Consider the following 18,991-nt stretch of genomic DNA (forward strand, 5'->3'; position numbering starts at 1 on the left):
GACTTGTTAGGATTCTTGATGAATGTTTGAGCATCCAGTAAGGAGGGAGTACTTAATGAAACTTGAGCTTATTTCTGTAGCATTAGACACACTGCAAACCACTTTAACGTCTCATCTTGCTTAATTCAAGAAATGGTGCAGTGACTTTTCACTGTACTCTTAGGACAGTGAAATGCAGCAAGAAGTTAAATGATTTCCCCTGAATTATGACAAGTCACATGTGACGGACATGTTTCTACTCCAGGAAGAATATAGGGTATAGTTTTAGCATCAAGACTGCCAAGTTAAATCTCAATATTAGATCAGAGTCAGAAAGAGCCCTGAACTGTGGGTAAACATCCATAAGCATACTTTGTAAAGATAGAGAAGTTGGCTAAGTGGTGCAAACTCTCTATACAATACCATACTTTGTAGAAGCCTGTGAAAAGACTGTTCTCTCTAGTGAGCAATCTGTTCATGGTATTTGAGAAGCCAGTGTTACAGCTTGTGAACTTCGTTACAGCTTGTAAACTTCGTTATTATATTTGGAACTTTCCCCATGTCTGCAGGAAGCAAGAACCTGTCTCTGACAAGCAGGTGTTAATGTAACAGCCTTAGTACCCTTATATCTCTGGTAACCTCTAGATGACATTCTAATCAGACAGTCCTACGAATTTAATGTTTCTGTGTGCTTAGATTGCCTGTCCCCCATCCCCCTGTCACATATCTAATCTGCCATCTGTCTGCTATTAGGAGCTGTCCATGGGTGACAAGGAGGCCTTGCCCATCTCCGAGAGCTCCTTCAAGCTCCTTGGCTCCTCAGATGACCTGTCCAGTGACTCAGAGAGCCACATTGCAGAAGAGTCTGCTCTGTTGTCACCCCAGCAGGCATTCAGAAGGAGAGCCAACACCCTGAGTCATTTCCCAGTAGACTGCCCTGTGCCTCCAGAACCTGCCCAGAGCTCTCCAGGGGTCTCTCAGAGGAAACTCATGCGGTATCACTCCGTGAGCACAGAGACGCCTCATGAACGCAAGTAAGAGTTGCTTAAAGTGTCATATGTATTGTATATGCTGAATACACTTTTTAGGCAAAAGAATAATCCAAGCCAGGTTTGACCCTTGGCTTCAAGATAAAACTTGAAGCAGTGTCAAGTTCTTCCTGGCTCCTGCTGGAAGTGTGTAGAGGTAGGTGCAAGCATTGTTAGCAAGCCTGTAGACAGAAGCAAAAATGGTCCTTATGTGTCAGTAAGTCCATAATGCATGAGATGTTGTCTTTGGAACTTGGCTGCTGGTCTTGGGAAAGGTGGCATGTGGGTGTGAATGGAGTTTCCTCCTTTGGATACCTAGATCTGGACTGTGGTGGGATGGGGACACCATGTCCATACAAGCAGGGTGGCAAAGCTGTGCTGTGTAAGTCCATGATGACACCCAGAAACCTGGGTACTGGACCTGGCTGTCTTGATCTAGATGAAACCTGGGCATATCTGATAACTGGCTCTGTTTAATAGAATCAGAGTTGATACTTTCTGAAATCTGTCACTGTGGGAATTCTAGATCCAACACTCACTCCTTGTCTTAGGTAGGGTTTCTATGGCTATGATGAAACACCATGACCAAAGGCAAGCTGGGGTGGAAAGGGCTATTTTGCCTTACACTTCCACATCATAGTCCATTATTGAAGATAAACTGGGGGCTCCTGAGGGAGCCAGGAACTCACACAGTAGGAACCTGGAGGTAGGAGCTGATGCAGAGGCAGAGGAGTGCTGCTTACTGGCTTGCTCCTCATAGCTTGCCCAGCCTGCTTTCTTAAAGAACCCAAGGCCGCCAGGCCAGCTCAGGGACGACACCACCCACAATGGTCTGGGCCCTCCCTCTTCAGTCACTGATTAAGAAAGCACTCTACAGGCTTGCCTATAGCCAGATCTTATGAAGGCATTTTCTCAGCTGAGGCTCCCTGCTCTTTGATGACTCTAGCTAGTGTCAAATTGACATAAAACCAGCCAGCACATTGCACTTAAGAATTCGGCTCAAATAAACAGTTAAACCTTTCAGGCTATAGAGAAGCATAAACAATGTGGTGGGAAAATCTTTCCTTTTATTTTTCTGGATCTGTTAGTGACCAACCCCAAGTGCCAGAAACTGTGAGCAGTCCCCAAATTATCCTTTAAAATATGTTTAAAAATGGGGCCATACCCATGTATGGTAGCAGCAGCCTCCCACTGGCTGGTGACAGCAGAAGCTGGGAACGTGTGTGTGTCCATGTGACTTGTACCAGGTACAGTCATTTGAGTCAGTGCAGTGACTGGTATTTGACATGTGTGGAGGGAAAGTGTGACGTGTCCTAATAGTTGTCAGCCACACACAGAGCCGTCAGCTTTGTCTCCCTAGACCACTCATCGGGAATCATCCTCGGTTCTTTGGAGTTGGCCGTGGTGACTGATGGCAGGGGAGACCTTCCTCCAGGGTTTGTTAACAAGTCTGATGGTTCTGAGACAAGCACAGCTTAGCTGTAGTGTGACAAGCTCCCCGCTTTCCAGCACCCTGTGAGCACACTGCTCCGCATCCTGGCTGTGTGCCACCCCCTCTCTCTGGCAGTTTTAGTGCTGGTAGAAACATTCCTACCAGAAATGCTCCAGTTGTGTGCCAGTCCTCAGGTGGGAGGATCGAGTGCTGAGAGTCACCGCTTTTCCTCTCTCCCTAAGATACAGCTCTGTCAGGGGCTGGGATGGACCACTGGGAGGGTGGGGACATGTCCACCTTTTGCATATTCATTTTTCTTGCTCTCTTGTGAACTTTCCTCCTCAGTCTATAGGAAACAGAACTTTGAAATACAGGGCAAGATGTCCTGAAAGGAAAGGGAAAGGTGACTTCTAAATTTTGGATTCTTTTCTTTTCTTCTTCTTTTTTTTTTGTTTGTTTGTTTGTTCTTTTGGGGGGTTGTTTTGTTTTGTTTTGTTTTTGGTTTCATTGTAGTTCCTTTTTCTTCTTCTTCTTTTTTTCTTGGATATTTTATTTACATTCCAGATGCCATCTCATTTTCCCTCCCTAGAAATTCCCTATCCCATCCCCCCTCCTCCTTTTTGCTTTATACCATTTTAATTACATGCAAGTATTAAGGTCAGTTCTAGGTTATTTTATCCGTCTAAAATTTTATCCAGCAAGGGAATAGAGCAGAAGGTATTACTGGAAGCATAGAGCCGAGCCAGGACCTGACAGTGTTCGTCCCTGGCAGCAGTCCCCGGCTGCCGATTGCTGTAGACACTCAGCAAAGCCTGTGTTCTCTGTTTCTGTCCTCCCTTTGAGTGTGCCCTGTTCCCTCTAATCCCACTTTCTCTGATTGCTGTTTAGTGCGGACCATCTTCCTGGGGGCGAGTCTCAGTGCTGCCCAGGGCAGCCTTCAGCTCTGCCTCGTCTTAACCCCTCCGCCTCCTCACCAAACTTTTTTAAGTACCTAAAACATAGTTCCGGTGGAGAACAAAGTGGGAATGCTGTGCCAAAGAGGTGAGCACACTCGCATGGCAAGTTGAGTGTTGTCTGTGTGCCAAGCATCCACACTGAGTCAGCCTAGCCGCATGGGGGCTGTCCCTGCAGGAAGCCCGACACCGCTTGTGTGGGGGGCTTTTTGGTGTCATTTGGGTTTGCTATTTTCAGCTGTCCTTTGAAATGACTTAATTTTACTGTTAGTTTTCGTTAAGCTATTGTGAAGAATCACAGTGTAAACTGCTGTAACACTTAACTTCACATCCCTTGACCTTTCTGTGAGCACACACATGCATGCGCAGGCTAACAGCTGTGTTTGTATACACTGTACTCTGTACCTTGTCAGAAAGCTTCTGATTCATTTAGATAAGTGTGGCATGTGGAGGGTAGTGTTTTTTTTTTTTTAATTTAATTTATTGACAGAAAACGCGAGTTAGTTTCAGTTACAAAATATTTTACATGTCTCACCTGGTTTACTTCTTAGCATCACAGTGAAGGGCTCTCCTTTTTAAGCTTAGAGTGTTTACTTTGTGTGTTTATATTTCTTTATCCTAAACTCTTTTTTAACCAAACTCTTAGTGTCTCCTACCGTAATGCCCTGCGGAAAAAACTCCATTCTTCCTCCTCTGTGCCAAATTTTCTAAAATTTCTGGCTCCTGTAGATGAAAATAACACCTGTGACTTTAAGAACACGAACAGGTAGGGCTCCATTTAAATGTGTCAGGTCTGGATGCGCTGAGTGCTGAGTTGTTTGATAGATGGGACATTTCTGCTGCTCTTCTGCCATTTGGAACACTAGCTAAGCCCATTGTGTCGCCTTCTTAAGCCATGTCTCCTCATCCGTGCCCTTTGTAAAGCAGGCAGCCACCTTCGGTTTGCATAGGACTGGTTTGCTGAAGTTGTTACCCTCAGAAGAGTAAAGAGTCATGGTTCTGTAGGGTTGAAGGACAGTAGCCTGTGCCTGTCCTCGCAGGGTCAACAGTCCAGTCTGCCAGGTGTGATGCCTGGCTCACTGTGGGGCATACTGAGTGTGAATTGCAAGGAGCTGCTCAAAGTCTCTTGTGAGTGGAAAGAAAATGAATGAGCTATTTATATATTAACAATTATACTTTGTTTTATAGTTTTACAGCTAAAGGTTTTAAAGTAGGCATCATCACCATCAGTGATTGTATCCTTAGTTCCTTGATGGTTCCCTAATTAAATTATAGCTGCTTTTCTGTTTTAGTGTACATGAATGGGGGTGAGGGAGGGGCGGCAGGAAGGGTTGGGGGTGGTGTGGATGTGTGTGCTGTGTAGGTGTGATCTGGGTATGGATGTGTGGTGTGGATGTATGCTATGCTGTGTGTGGTTTGTGCTCTGTGTGTGTGTGTGTGTGTGTGTGTGTGTGAGAGAGAGAGAGAGAGAGAGAGAGAGAGAGAGCGCTTGATTGATTGATTGATTGATTGATCTGTGGTAACCATGGAGATACAGGCTGGGGCTAAAGAGAGCAGTTCCACATGATGGCTAGTATGGATTGTGGTTCTGGTGACAGTGCCCCAGCTAGGTCATTTTTCTCTTTTGAAGTAACACCCAGAAAGGCCCAGTTGGAAGCTATAGTCTATGGAACATACTTCTCAAATATCTTTTATGATAGCAGTGGTACAGGGCTTGTGAACTTGTTCTTTTCACAGTGTCCTTTAAGAATACTGACCCACTGTGACTCTGATTTAGCTTCTGTGACTATCAAGTGATCTGTTTATGGAAAGATATAGTCAGCTGAACTATAACTCTGATGCCTCCCCACCACTTATGAATCAGCCGTCTTGCCATTTTAGGGACTTTGAATCCAAAGCAAACCACCTGGGTGACACAGATGGAACCCCCGTGAAGACCCGGCGGCATTCATGGAGACAGCAGATATTTCTCCGAGTGGCCACTCCACAGAAGGCTTGTGATTCCCCAAGCAGATATGAAGGTAAGGCCACTGTTCACTCCTCATGAACACCACAGAGATTGTGGACGTCCTGCTACTGGGAGGGAAGTAGAACATGGGCCATTTGGCTAGAATGTCACAGGCAGTCTCTGAGATGAAATTAAGGAAGGACAGAAAGGTCACTTAGGACCCTGCTCAGCAGTGGCAGCAGCACTTTAACATCTCAGACAGGGACGAGAGAGGCCCTGGAGCCCTTCCTTATTCAAACTCTACTTCTCCCCAGAGAGAACTTCATGCTGGATGGAGCTCTCAGAGTAGCCTAGGCTTACGACGTTTGCCACACCTAGATAAGGGAGCAGACTACTAATTAGAACCTTTTCTATGTGGGTGTGTGGTGTTGAGATGGGGTCTCACTGTGTGGCCCTGGCTGGCCTGTGACTCTATATAGACCAGGCTGGCTTTGAACTCAGAGAGATCCACCTGCCTCTGCTTCCCAAGAGCTGGGATTAAAGTGTATCCCATCGCTCCTGCAAGTATTTAAAATTCATGATATGAGAAAGAAAATCATGAAGTATAGGTAGAAAACAACCCCAGTGGTTCCTTGTACAGCTCAGATGCTCCATGATTGTCCATTCTGTGTTTACACTCCACACTCCAGGAGTCCAATCTTGAGCTACACTGAGAGGGAAACCTTACTGCTTCCTTAAGTAAAAGAACAAGGCAGGGACATCTCACACCATTCCTTGCTCCTGACACAAGCCTGAAGTCATTTTAAAAACGTGGTGTTTGCTGTTCAGTGGTGTACTACTGCAAGAGCAGTGGTGTGGTCTGTGAACTAGGGCTTCTGATATTATGTCTGAGCCAAATCCTGGGGAAAGCTATTAGTTTTTAAGGACAGTATTCATAAAATAAGGGGAAATAGAATGTGAACAGTGAGGTAGTGGTGAAGAGGTTAGACTGGACAAATACTATCATAAGAAACGTATCTAAGGAGGGGTTACATTGTACTTACAAATTCACTGTCTAATAAAGCTAGGGAAACAACTTCAAATGTGTCTGTCTCCCACCTGTGCTATAGATAGAACCAGGTCTTTGCACATGTCAGTCACATCATGACGTAAGATGCTAAAAGCTGCTTGGTGGCTTAAATATAAAGTCCAGGGCTTACTGATGCACCCACATGGTGGTGGCTGCTTACCATTGTTGTCTCTGAAACCCAGGAAAGCCACTGGCTCTCTGTATGAGGACTCGTGGCACTGAGCATTTGGAAGGACCATACTTGGTAAAGTATTCACTCCATCCCGAGTGGTACCGCAAGAGTGCTAGTAAATCAGAGCAGCGCTGTGGTAGGCTGGGTGTGTTCAGGAATTAGTCCGAGGGCATGGCTGAGGGCACACAGACACACTGGCTTCTCTGAGTAGAGGACAGAGATGCTCCACCTTCAAATTAAGTCTCTGGTTTGAAGACTGTTGTTCCTACCATAGACAAATGGGTGGTGGTGCACTTGTCCCTGGGCAAAGTTGTACACACACTTGTCTCCTAATTGGCTTGTTCATTCATGGATCAGCATGGATTTCACCAGCTTTAATGAGATTGGGGTCCTTTGGTGATCTTGTTGAAAGGTGGATTGTTGAGGTGGGACCAGTTGCATCCCAAGCTCTTCCTCCATTTCTGAAAGTCTTTCTTTCCCACTGATACTGATGTGAATAGTCCATTTTGAGTAGTTAAGGCTTAGAGTAAGCAGCCACAGTGGGTATGATCTGGGTCTTCCAGGCATAGCTAGTCTCTCTGTGAGACTGCTCTGGGTCTCTTCAGTCTACACTCAGGTCTCCAAGGTCTAAGAGCCTCCAATAATCTTGGTTCTTTCTCAGTGACTTTCTTGTTTTCTTTGTGGTGGCAGGAATGAAGACAGGGCCTCCTGCCTGCTGGGCCAGTGTTCCACCGCTGAGCTGCCAGTGACCTTAGATGAGAAGGGGTATGTGTGTAAGGAAGCGGGGTGCAATGGGAACCGTGATATGGAGTAAGAGGGTAAACACAGACCTGGGAAAGCTGCTGTCTGCCCTCGTCCTCTGCAGGTGGACTTTGCCCTGGGCTCTGCTCCAGAGATGCACTGTCTACACAAGTATGCTTTCCTCACCTAATTGTCAGGACAGGATAGGATGCTAGAAACCAGCTTTTAAAGACCATCTGTGGTGCGTGTCCTCCAGTTTCATTTCTCAGCATGTCATACCGACGAGAACGCTTCTTCGTTATGAAATACGTTTTGGGCAGCCCTCTCTCCACTGGAACGGAGAGGATCTTTCTGTTGTGTTTGTGCCAGGGAGCAGTTTCAGTCTTCATCTTGTTCTTTTCATTTAAGCATTTCACATCGCAGTGTGCATTTCACCAAAGATAGTGCCCTCAGATTCTGACGTGTCTTGAAAAGGGGAAGGAAACTCTTTTTGGCATAAATAAGAGTGATTTATTGACTTGAAACCCATTGTGTGAGTATATAGTCCAGTAAGTTTTTTTGTTTTTGTTTTGAGGGGTTTTTTTTTTGGTTTGTTTGTTTTGTTTGTTTTTGTTTTTTTGGTTTTGGCTTGTGAGTATAGGTTGGTCAACCCACCCTACTTAAAGCATGAAGAACTTCAGGTTAGGTAACACATGAACTGAGATGTAAACAGTTAAGGCCAAACTAAAGCACGTAGGGATCATCAGTGTGACTTCTGTGTCACTGTGAGAAAGGTAGGAAGCATTTAGTGACTGATTTGTTTTCAAGAATTTATGTACACTGGGGAGATTTTAATGGCTAACATAACTGAAATAAGGCAAACACCATATCCATCTCTGCACAAGAATTTTCTCTTGATCAGGGGTGTGTCTTTCACTGGGCATCACAGCCATTTGGGGATTTGTTGTTGAGACTAGGTCAGCCCCCTTGAACTCACTGTATAGCTGATGCTGCCTTTGAACTCCTTCCTGATTCTCCCTCCACTTCTGAGTGCTGAAATGCCACAGGTGTGCCTCCGTGCCTGGTTTTTGTTGGTGGTAGCTTGTCTTCCCGGTTTTTGTTTTGTTTTTTAATGTTTTTTGTTGGACTACAGGCTACATGCCTGTGGGGCAAGTACTGTACCAGCTGAACTTTCTCCCTGGTCTTCCTGGGGAGATTCTTAAATCCCCAGGCTGGCCCTATCCTCCCATTCCCCAGTCAAGGTCAGACTCATGTGGGTGCTTTTCCTTTCAGAAGCTCTCAGGGATTGGGATTGCTGCCACATCAGGACCAGTCAACCTCGGTGACTGGAGAGCACCACTGGGTGGCAGTGTTTCTCCCTGCTCTTGGTGGCTCTGCTGTCCTAGTCCCAAGGAAGACTTGCTTCCTTCCCCAGTTCTGTTTGAGTTAATGTAGTTGTACTTCTGCCCACTTGCAACTTCTCTGAATAGGGAGTTGTGATTTCTGCAGGACTTTATGGGAAGGGTCTCTCTTTCTCCAGGATTTTATGGCAAGGGCAACAGCAGATAGTGTCAGTTGACGATGTGATTTTTTTTTTTTTTAATTACTCCTTTTGGAGATGGGGTCTGGCTCTGTAGGGCTTACTCGGAAACCTCTGCCATAGCCTCCTATATACTGGGGTTTCAGGCATGTGCCACATCCCCTGGCAAGATTGGGTTTTGTTCATTTTTTTTTTTTCCTGGTTTTTCGAGACAGGGTTTCTCTGTGTAGCCCTGGCTGTCCTGGAACTCACTCTGTAGACCAGGCTGGCCTCGAACTCAGAAATCTGCCTGCCTCTGCCTCCTAAGTGCTGGGATTAAAGGCATGTGCCACCACTGCCCGGCTGGTTTTGTTCAATTTTATTTAACTTTGCTTTTCTGTGGTGAATAAAGACCTATTTTGAAATGGAGTTTTTTCAAGCCAAGGATTTGATTGTTCATGTGAACTTTTTTTGTGTATTTGTTTGGGCTTTGTTTTGTGTGTGTGTATGTATGTGTTGTCCTTGGCATATCATTCCAGAATCCACTGTGACTGGCCTTGGCTGGCTGCTCCTGCGTTTGTTAACACTGCTAAGCCAACCCTGTCAGCTTTTCCTGATGTGCCTCTGGAATTCAAACAGCAAGTTCTTCCACTTTGTGAAGTGATCTGAAAATCTCGTCACCCTGACCACTTCTGCTTGCTAGCAAGACTTAGGGAACAGAACTGAGGCTTCTATCCTGCATCGCAGGAGCTGGATGTCCTGAGAGTCAGGTGACCATGACTTGATTGCAGCACCCAGCTGGCAGGGACTTCCTTCTTTGGGTCAAGTGACTGCTCAGAGCATGCATGTGTGCCCAGGACAAAGTCCAAAGTGGAGAGTTTTCATTTGTCCTTCTAATTTTTAATTTTGAGGTGAGGACAGGGGCTTACATAGTCCATACTAGTCTTGAACTCTGTGCAGTTAAGGCTGGCTTTGAACTCCAATCCTGTGAGTACTGGCATTAGAGATGTACTTTTGTTTTGTTTTGTTTTAAAGATTTATTTATTTTATTTATGAGTACACTGTACCTGTCTTCAGACACACCAGAAGAGGGCATCGAATCTCATTATGGGTGGTTGTGAGCCACCATGTGGTTGCTGGGATTTGAACTCAGGACCTCTGGAAGAGCAGTCAGTGCTCTTAACCACTGAGCCATCTCTCCAGCCCGAGATGTACTTTTCTTATCTAGCTTGGTTTGTTACCGTTAAAGGTTTTAGCAAGCTGTTGAAGTGTTTAAGACTGTGGCAAGAAGTTTACAGTGTTTTCAGGAGAATCAAATCTATGGACTTAGTGAAGTCTGGGTGTGCCCAGCAGGGTGCACAGAGGCTCCATGTCCTGCAGGGACTGTCCTGTACCACAGCTGCCCTAGGGTGAATGTCTTCTGACATTTGATACTGCACCAGCCTGCTGGCCTCTGAAGCTGTATACCCTATAGCCTCCTTAGATACAGGGATGGCCCTGAAGGGGAGGAGTCTTTCTTTGGAAAAAACAGTTTGTTTAATTTTACTTGAAAAGCAACTCTATTGAGATATAGTTTGTATACTGTACAAATCACCCATTTAAAGCCCACAGTTGCATATTGCTATCTTCAGAGATACAGTCATTAGTACTGAGCAGCCATCACTATAGTCCAAGTTAAAAAGTCCTTAAATCACTAGATAAAGCATTTTCTAACCATCACTAAACAGTCCATTGCCCCCACCCCTCGCTGACAGGCACTCAGTAATCTACCCTGTCTCAGTAGATTTGCTTACCCTGGACACGTTTTATAAATACACCCACAGAATTTGCTGTCCTCTCTGCTGGCTCCTCCCACTTCTCATGATGTTTTCTAAGTCTTCTGTCACGTCAGTGCCTTATTCTCTGATGGAGACTAATGCTCCAACCTTTAGACATGTTACATTCTGCTTAACATCTCCCAGTCAGTAGACATCTGAGTTGTTTCTACTTCTTGGCTATTAGGAACAATGCTGTTCTGAGCATTGATGGAAAAGGGTCTTGTGGATGACCATTAAGAAAGGGAGTTAGGACTGGATATGACACAGTGGTAGAGGTTTGCCTAGAATACATGAGATTCTGGGTGTGATCCCAGTCCTGAAGAATAAAAAAGGCTTTAATTGTAAATTGGTGCAGAACCCCTTCCCATGGTAGGAGCCTGCACTGCTGACCCACTGGGCTGGTCCTGCCAAGAGAGAGCTGGAGGAAGGGGTATTGGCACTTAGGTTCTTGCTGCTGGCTGGCCTTGTTTCCTTTGCTTTCACTTCAGTCTGATTCTCTTGGGTCCTAGTACTGTCCCCGTGAACTCATGGGAAGCCTGATCTCTGAAGAGCCTTTTTTGGGGCTCCCACAGCTTGCCTTCATCCCTGGGAACCAGCCAGAAGGTCATGGGTTAGTGGCATTTGCAAAGTACCACATCTCTTTCATCTATCCTTAAGTTTTGCACACCCCAGAATGCTTTGTGGGGTTGTGGAAACAGGCTACTGAGCATCACCCCTAAGTTCTAGAGACTAAATTATTTGGGGAGGAACCTTCAAGCCCCAGTGACTTACAGGAAAGGGCCCATTATCTTCTGATCTAAACTCGGCTTCCTGAAGTTGTAAGTGAACAGTAAGATAGCATTAGAATGAAAAATAGCTATATCCTATAGCAGATTGGGTACCATTGCACACCCTGTTTTCTTTGCATAAAACTCATTGAGTAATAGCAGTAGCCATTGTAATTATCCCCAGTGTGTGTTAAGCATTTAGTGTCTCTGCTTTTACACATACTAAAATTCTTGGGTGTCATTACTCATCCTTAAAAAGATGGTGGGTAGCTTGAAATACCCATGGCTCCCTCTGTTCTGACTAGTTAACGTAGCTAAGTCCCAGTCAATTCTGATTAACATTAAATTCAATCCCTAGTTGCACAGATGAACTGTTCACAGATTTAGGAATACATACCCAGGAGTTTTGACTGGTTTGCTCACTTCAGCTAATACCTGATCAGAGTGAGCCTATGTCACAGTAAAAGAACATGCCTTGACTTGGAAGTTTTACGGACTTACCTGATAATTCTCTAATAAAACACACATTTTAGGCAGTACCAGGAACCTCAAAACTCAGGGGGTGGGGATTAGAATCTGCCTAGTAAGATGGTTTTTCTCCTTTACATTTAAAGGAAGGAATGTTTGTCTCTCAGAGATGGTAAAGCTGCGAATGCCCCTGTGCGTGGGCCGGTGGCTCCAGGGTTACAGCTCTTGGCACATGTAGCGAGCTCTTGCTTTTGTAAAAATCCCGAGACAAAGCCAAGAGATGCATTATGCTGTTGTCTAAATGGACTTTTCCAAGTAAATTCGTTTTAACACTTTCAGACAAATGAAAATATTTGCAGTCTAAGTCCTAAAAGATTTGAAACATCTTTTACCAAAGCAGGAGCACTGTAATTATTATGGTCTTGCATGACTCTGAATATGATTGGAAGTGGCAAACGATACATTTTATAACTGAGAGAAGACTGAGTTTTCCACAGAATGCTGACAACAGGCTCATGTGCTGTCAGAGTGTAGGCTCTGTTTTACCAGGATGAATCCAGGATGTCTGGGCTCAACCAGTTTTATTGTCTTACCTCAGTCCCCATTCTGGGGTTGTGTGTTGCAGTTCTGTCTTCCCCAGTTACCAAGAGAAAGTTTTTCCTTTCTCTGTTAATGCCAGCCTGTTCTCTTGCCAAGGCTTGAGTTTAGGGGTGTGGTAGGGTAGAACAGAAACATTTGGCTTTCTCAGCTCTGTGAGACTTCCTGGGGCCTTGGATTTAGATGGAAGGGCATGGGGGTGGGAGGAGAGGGTTCCTCCCTTTTCCAAGTCTTGTTCATTTTTATCAATGCTTGTAAAGAAAGAAAGGTTGGAGCCGACCATTAAAGCGGGCATGCAACACACTGAGGAAGTCTCTGCGCCTCTCCCTAACTCCACAGTCTCAGTGACGCCTGGTGTCTGTCCCCACGAAAAGCAAGCTGCATACACCTAGCCCATGTGTTCTCTCAGCACATAACTAGCTCAGTGGATTTCCTTTATTCTGTCGGGTCTCTCCTTACATCCTGGTGCTCACTTTGCTTTGTCCTGCTGGTATCTCATTTCCAGCTTCAAATTTGAGATCATTTAGAGACCGTGTCTGAGCCAGTGCACAGTGATGTAACCACAGAGAGACTCATCAGTCTCCTGTGAGAAGAATGGCCAAGGGGAGTGTAATGGCTATTCCTGGTTGTTGACTACATCTGGAATGGACTGCAATCCAGAATTGGAGAGCTCACCTGTGAACCAGATCTTGAGTCTGGAAGGCACAAGTTCTGACCTGGATTTCTTCAGGCATAGTGGCTATGAAAAGCTTAGGCCCAGGCAAGATAATACACACCTTTAATCCCAGGAGGCTAAGGCAAGGAGATCTGAGTTCAAGGCCAACTTGGGACAAAGCAAATTCCAGATCCAGGCAGGGTGGTACACACCTTTAATCTGGGCCACACCTTTTTCTGGAGACCTACATAAGGACATTGGAAGATTCGTTCTTCGCCTGCCTGTATCATTTACTTGCCAGCACATCTGTTGGAAACTACTACAAAAGATCAGCTGAAACAACTAACCTCATTGGACTGAGCAACTAGTTTCTCGGACTTCCCCTCCACAGCTGTCTGTTGTGGGTTAGTTGGACTACGAACTGTAAGTCATCACAAATAATTCCCTTAAATATATAGAGACTGTCCATAAGTTCTGTGACTCTAGAGAACCATAATGCAAGGAGCAACGCTCCGCTCATCGTCCCTGTAATGTTACTAGTGCACCTGGCCTCCTCTCTGTTGACCCTTCCCCTGCCTCTCAGGCCGCCTTCATGCTTTTCATCCCCAAGCCAAAGAAGGAGCCACCAAGGAGGAGGGCTGTGACACCCAATTGTAAGCCCTTATATCCGGAGTAAAATCCTCCCACAAATGCCTAGTGGTCTCATTGTCACCTGGCTACGTGGAGTGACCAGGGAAGCTGAGAGGCTTTGTTTTTGCCTGAGATCCTGCTGCCTTCTCTGGTATTTGGGGAGTCGGAATGGGGTAGAGCTTGAGGACTGGCACTACCTGTGTGGAGGTTTGTCTATTGTTCCTGACCTGAACGTTGGGCTGTATGTTCAGGCAGCCATTTTACCCCAGTGATTTCTCTAGCCTATGGATGATTTCTTTTGCCCATAATGCACTTCCTGCTTATTTTCTCCCCTCAGTAGGCGATCCATCATGCTTTAACACCGGCAGATTTCTCTGCATCCTTTCAGGCCACCCCAGTACCAACATTTCCCCCTTTCCTCATGGGACATAGTCCACCTCTCTGTTCCTAATGTCCCTAACTAGCTTTTGATTGTCCCTGTGGGCGTGCTTTCTTTCTTACCTCTGCCTGTTTGTGGTAACTGATGACTCTGGTACAGCCATTCACAATGTAAGAATAAACTAACCACACTTCAAAGCAACAAAACTTTAGCTCCTCATGGTAACATCCTTATAGGTGCTCAGAGGCCACAGGTGAGCTCACACAGGATTCAGGAGCACAGGTTTAGAATACGCCCCTGCACCCAGTTCTGTGGTCTCATCTGGGCAATCCCCCTGCCGTGTTAGATTTGCTGCCCAAGAAAGATCTAAGGAGATTTCTCATTGTACTGCCTGCCACTCAGAACTACTGATATAAGCTGCAGAGCTCAAGTGTGTGTGTTCTCTGCTCACTGCCGTGATCATCTACAGGCAGAGTCAAGATTGCCCACACTTCTCCCCAGAAGTAGCATTGCTGAGAGTATGTGATAGATATCAAGTGTACCACTTTCAAGGCGTCCTAAAAGCAGATGAGGATATCGAAAGTCATCTGTTCAACTTCCTTATAGATGAAGAAGCTGAGGCCTGTGGGAACAGAACCTATTGATCACCATGCCTTTTGATAGCTTCTTCTCTCTGATTCTTACCTCTTTGTTGTAGCTGAGTGTCACCAAGCAGCTTGTGTTCCCTGAGCCTCTTCCTGTTTCATTTCTGGTTCAATGGAGGAAGTTGTCGTCAATTTCTTAGCCACCTCCTATGCTCACTGTGTAGCTGTGCCCAAGAGCACTCAGGAAACAATGGAGGAATGTAAACTTGTCTTCCTCAGTGGCTATTGAACTGTAAGATCAGCAGGTGACCCCAGCTGGTTAACTCATGTGGGTACTGGGGACCAAAACTGGGTCCTCTGTGCGAGCAGCACATGCTCTTAACCACCAAGCCATTTCTCCAGCCCCATGAGACTACGGACACTGATGGCAAGCAAGGTGGAAAGATTCTTTTTGTACTTAATTAAGTTCTTGTCATCAATACCCTGAGGCTATATATTGTAATAAGTTCTTCTTGATAGCTTGGAATTTTTTCATGTTAAAAAAAAAGAAGAAATTTAGTGCTTCATTTTAGGTATGAGAAGACCGAGACCCACAGCCCCGATGTTCACAGTAGCCCTTCATCTGCCCTTTACTTAGAAGAATTGGGGTCAGTGGGGACCATTTACAGAGCAGCCTGTCAGAAGCTTAGAGATGGGCTAGCATGGGCTAGTGATGCTGCCCTGCTTTTCACCTCTCAGCCTTGTGCCTGGTCCCTGTCTCTGCTCCTTGTTCTCTGTAAGATGTGTTACTAGTCACTGTCTGGAGCTGTGAGGGGCAGCATTGCACAGCACATCGGAGCTCAGACCTTCCACACAAGGCGGAAGTGTGAGTCTTCAGAAAACAATGGGGAACTTTCAACATACATCCACAGGGAGATCCTGAGCTTTGGACTGCTGTGATTTCAAGTGATGTGACCTTTGGGAGGGCTGCCTGCTTGCAGAAGTCTTCCTCATACCAAACCTCTTTCCTCTTATGCCCTCCTTTCCAGCTGCAGTGTTTCAGGGGGAATCTTTAGGCTCTTTCCCTCTGCCCTGTTCCAGACTGTAGGCCTTTGTTTTCTTGGTATGTCATGTGGCAAAACAAAGCAAAACTCCAATAGGCTCAGGAGGCTGAGGCAGGAGGATCAGAGAGTTCAAGGGCAGACTGTACCACACTGTAGGACTTGTTTAAAAGAAAAAAACTAAAAGGTAAAACTCCATGCTGGTTACTAATACCCACTGTGATAATAGTTGTGCTATTGGCTTCTTGCCATTTGAGAGAAAGTGATGGAAGATAGATACTTGGTCAGCTGGAGAGTCAGAATAGTGTCCTGGAATTGACTTACATTTTTTCCAAAATGATTTTTGTTGTGTAAAACACATCCTTACACCTCAAAGTGGTTAAGATGGTAAGTTTTGGTTATGAGTCTTCCTCTAATAAAACTGAAACTCTTGAAGCCATTACCACCCTGCCCCTCTCCCCAGCCCACACTGACCTTTGTTCTACTTTCTATTTCTATGAATGCACCTGCTTTAGATGCTTCCTGGGAACTCATGCAGCACTTGTCTTCTTGTCTCAGGTTTCATTAAGTAGTTTCCTTTAGCTAGCTTATGGCAGGTTTTCCCTTTCAAGGTCAAATTATGCCTGTTGTGTTTATCTGTCACATGTGGCTTTGCTTATATTGACTGGACTTTTTCAGTACCCATCTCTTAGCTGTTATGACTAACACTGCTGTGAATCTGGGTGCAAATGCCAGAAGCAGGGCACCTGATCATATGGCCCTTGTATTTTCAATATGCCACACTCTTCACAGCATCAGTGCCTTCCCAGTGCCCTAGGGTTCCATTTCTGCACACACACCCCTACCTTTGCTATTTTCTCATTAATTTGATAGTGGTCAGTCTAGTGGGTGTGAGGTGATTACCCCATTGTGGCTCCTGTGACCTGTTTGGCTAGCAGTGATTTTGTGATATCCTTCCCCATAGTATTTGCAGGTATAGCATCTACCTGATGGGAGGGATGTGGACCAGTCAGTGGAAGCTATAATCACGTAGGATGCAGACAGAGTCATCTCTTAGGGTTTTAGAAGACAAAAGTAGGCACCTCCCCAACAAATGGCAGTCACATTGGTCAGCTTGGCTTTCTGACACAAACTCTTGCAGCGTGGGTCAGGCCAGCCTTGTACTCAAAGTCCTCCTGAGTGCTTGGATTATAGCCTGTACTGCCACACCTATGTCCAGCTCACTTTTAACATCACAGAGACTGTCATTTTTGCAGAAGAGTCATACTGTCTAAAAGAAGTCTTCTGGCCCCTTAGACAGGCATGTGATCATTTGCATGATTGCCTCAGTCTGCCAGCTGCCTCAACAGTTGAGGACACCCAAGAAGGATGCTGTCTCCTGAGTTGATATGTCCAAGATGTTTGCCCTGTCAGGAGCCTAAGTGCTGTGTTTTCCATAGAGAGAGGCCACAGTTTCACATTTAACAAGCTGAACATTATAGGGGTTGGGAGAAGAACTGGGTTCACTATGTTAAACTTTTTGTTTCATTCCATGAACTTCCCTGTCCCTCTCCCCAGCAAACCCAAAAGTGCATCCCAACTCTCAGGCTTCCTTTTATGGAGTCTAACCTTAGATCACACTCAGATAAGCATTGTGTAATAAGTGGGTGGGACTAGAATTTCATCGACACATGCCTGCAAGGCGGGTGGCCGGAGGAGGAGGACAGCAGAAGTCCTGGCTACGGCTGTTAGTCACTCAGGCCTGGGGCTCTACTTCAGGCCTGCAGTCCAGCAGCGACTTAGCTAAAGGTCCCTGTGGAATTCCGGTTGTTACCTAACCATGGCTTACTCACGCATTTCCTCCCTACACTCCTCATGGACCGCTCTCCCTGAGATTCTTAATAACTACCCGCTCGCTTCCCAGTCCTCCTGTCTCCTCCTCCCCAGCACTAAAACATGTCTGCCCAGCATGGGCTGCAGTGTGACACTGCTCCTTCTTTGATTGCTTCTGGACATAAAGCTTCCTCTCCAGAGATGAATCCCTGGTGTGCACCCCAGCTTGCCCTTTATGATCCAGGGGTCATGATTCCCCTGCTTCAGAGCCTTGGCCCAACATGCATATGCTCAGGTGCTTCAGACTCTGCACACCCTCATGACACTTTAAAGAAGTAGTTATTGGCCAGAGAGCTACTCAGAGTGCAATGCTAGCAAAGGTGAGCATGCAGCGGAAGTTCAGTGAAAGGCAGGGGAAAGTATAAGGAAGTATTAGGCGTGCATACCCTTGCGAAGACTGTAGCAAACTTGCTCGTTAAAAGTCTATGTTTTCATCAAAATGTAAAAGTATGGAAGTATGCAGACAAATATTTTACAGTTTCTCTAGCCCAGAAAGGGAAATTTGGACTTTTTTGAGCTGTTATGTTACAGTTTGCTTGTCCTTCCCACCTGAGTTCAGACCATCCTTTACACCTCTGAGCCCACAGCACACCAGCTCTTCTGTTTTGTTTAGAGAGGTGGGAGGGGAGGAATCTCGTTATAAAAAATGCTTCATGAGTGCCAATCAAGGGCTTCACCATAGAGGTGTACCTCTAGCCCTTGTAATAGTCTTTACCATGTCCTAATGAAAAATGTAATTTATGTCTAAAATGTATAGGATGTGGTCCCTGCCCTGGGATAATGCAATGGATTTATCATGTTTGCAGGGCTCCTGTCTGTCTGTGGAAGGAGACTGAAGGGGCAGTTGACAATGGTCCTTGCCCCTCCTACGGGTTGAATGTTTGCTCCATCCTAGATGCCTGTGGTGAAGCCCTGACCTACTGGGTAGGACATTAGGAACAGCTGTAGAAGCCCAACAGCTCTGCTCCCCACTACTCCCCTGCTCCCACCCACTCCCTAGCTCCTCACTACTCCCCAGCCCCGGCGTGGGTTTATTTGAAAGTATCCTCACTCTTCCTCTTCTCTCCTGTTCCATAATTTAATCTCTTGACCCTTTCGGGGTCTCCTTTTAGTCTCCGTAGCACCTGTGCCGTGGCTGGCAGAAGCTTGAGGACAAATAAGGAAGTGGGTTCTTCTCTGGTTCTGCTCACCATGCCTCAGTAGACACTGAGCAGCAGAGAGCCCCTGATCTCCTGGCCATACCTTTCCTGACAGAGTGTGATGGCTAGCAGCATCCAGGTTTGCAGAGGCCAAAGCTGGGAAGAGGTGCACAGCAGTGTGTGTGTGTGTGTGTGTGTGTGTGTGTGTGTGTGTGTGTGTGTG

General features: G+C 45.9%; 1 protein-coding gene across 3 annotated transcripts in view; it reads left to right on the forward strand.

Moving 5' to 3' along the window:
• The window catches only part of Tbc1d1 (TBC1 domain family member 1), a 188,516-nt gene that overhangs the window by 118,794 nt on the left and 50,731 nt on the right, over window positions 1-18,991 (forward strand). For 2 of the 3 annotated variants that reach the window (XM_028765211.1, XM_028765210.1), the window contains exons 11-13: window positions 733-1,013; window positions 3,328-3,480; window positions 5,274-5,413. In XM_028765211.1, the coding sequence (XP_028621044.1) occupies window positions 733-1,013; window positions 3,328-3,480; window positions 5,274-5,413 (574 nt within the window). The remainder of the gene's footprint in view (window positions 1-732; window positions 1,014-3,327; window positions 3,481-5,273; window positions 5,414-18,991) is intronic. The other variant, XM_028765212.1, reaches the window with a different exon arrangement.

Source organism: Grammomys surdaster, unplaced genomic scaffold (assembly GCF_004785775.1).
Source record: "Grammomys surdaster isolate TR1022 unplaced genomic scaffold, NIH_TR_1.0 150, whole genome shotgun sequence".
In the NCBI taxonomy this organism is placed as follows: Eukaryota; Metazoa; Chordata; class Mammalia; order Rodentia; family Muridae; genus Grammomys; species Grammomys surdaster.